The sequence below is a fragment of the Nanorana parkeri genome, unplaced genomic scaffold (genome assembly GCF_000935625.1).
Source record: "Nanorana parkeri isolate BGI_ZX_2015 unplaced genomic scaffold, ASM93562v1 scaffold4369, whole genome shotgun sequence".
Classification (NCBI taxonomy): domain Eukaryota; kingdom Metazoa; phylum Chordata; class Amphibia; order Anura; family Dicroglossidae; genus Nanorana; species Nanorana parkeri.
The window spans coordinates 15,315-16,731 of record NW_017310632.1 but is presented as its reverse complement, the minus strand read 5'-3'; the positions used below and the strand labels follow the sequence as shown (position 1 = coordinate 16,731).

Sequence of the window (1,417 nt, the reverse complement as noted above, 5' to 3'; positions counted from 1 at the left end):
TCCGCGCCATAGGGACCGGCCCGGGACGCCTGTGAGCGATGTTCTGAGCGCCGATCCAAAGTCCCCGCCAAGTCCAGCACCGCGTCCACCCTGGACAGCCGCCTGTCCGTCAAGGAGCCCCTGAACCTGACGGAGGTGTTGCAGAGCCAGGCGGCGGTGCAGAGGCGCTACACGCAACTGCGCAACATCGACATCTTCGAACTGATCATCCGCCGGGAGAATCGGAGCGCCCCGCCCCCCAGGAGCCCCTGGAAGAGGTGTCACTCCTGCCCCGATCTGGACACCAAACCTTCATCCCAATCCGTCTTCTTCAACTTCGACAACCTGGGGGAGGAGGTGGACCAGCTGGACGTTCCGGTTCTTCTCATCGTCCTCATTGTGGTCACCTACCTCATGCTGGGCGCGTTCATCCTCCCGCTGTGGGAGGACTGGGACATGCTGGAGGCCTTTTACTTCTGCTTCGTGACGCTGAGCACCATTGGCTTCGGGGACGTCTTCCCCGCGCACCCCAACTACTTCCTGCTGCTGTCTCTCTACACCGTGGTCGGCATGGCCATCATGTGCATGGCCTTCAGACTGATGCAGAACCGCATGGTCTCCATGTACAAGCAATGCGTCATCTGCGTCAGCAGAGGAAACGTCCAGTGACCGCCACAGAAGACGCAGGCGGCCATGTTTGATGGAGACGCAAAGCCGTCCGACCAATGAAAATCCTTCACAGCTGACCCCTGAGATCCCCTCAGCCGGGTCTGAGAACACCGGCAGCTGTCAAAGCTCCTGCTCAATACATTGTGTGTATCCAGGCAGCCAATCACAGGCCGGCGAGAAGGAATCAGAGCAAAGCAGTGTACAGGAAGATTACCCAGCATGCACAGTTGTTAAAGGGACCTTCCGTCACTCGCATTTAAAGTGCGGCCAAAGCCAAGAACTTGGATGGAGCGGAGAATGGGTAGGAGCCCCTGTCATTGGGGAGATTTCTCCCGACTTCCTGTCCTCCAGACTTCTCTGCTAAGTGAGGTGAACTCCCCTCCTGTCACAGGTACAGGTGTCCCCGTTTGGAGGTTTCCCCTCACTTCCTGCTCTGGTGACACCTCAAAGTGTCACTTCCTGGTCCATTATTAATGATCTGCAGGACAATCGAGAGGATGAATCTCCCCAGCGGGGACACCAGGAAATACCCGGCAGAGGTCCTGACCCCTCCCCTCCACGCTCCATCCAAACCTGAAACTGTCTTGTCTAGAGCCGCGCTTTCAGAATCGGACTATTTGCGGATTCGCGATCATGTTTTGCACGCATTTTTCGAGTGGCCTGCACAGGCCATTTCTATAAACGCCATTTATGAATGAGACCCTACGCATCCCACAGTGCCATTTCCGGATATGTGTAATCACCGAGTGAATAAAGCCGGGTGTGTTAT

The 1,417-nt window shown here is 56.6% G+C and overlaps 1 protein-coding gene across 1 annotated transcript in view; it reads left to right on the top strand.

Annotated features, from left to right (window-relative positions):
• KCNK18 (potassium two pore domain channel subfamily K member 18) overlaps window positions 1–648 on the top strand; it is a gene marked incomplete at its 5' end in the record, with an annotated part of 1,040 nt that extends 392 nt beyond the window's left edge. The window contains one exon of the mRNA XM_018575664.1: window positions 13–648. Within this exon, the coding sequence (XP_018431166.1) occupies window positions 13–648 (636 nt within the window). The remainder of the gene's footprint in view (window positions 1–12) is intronic.
• Between the last annotated feature and the right edge of the window lie 769 nt (window positions 649–1,417).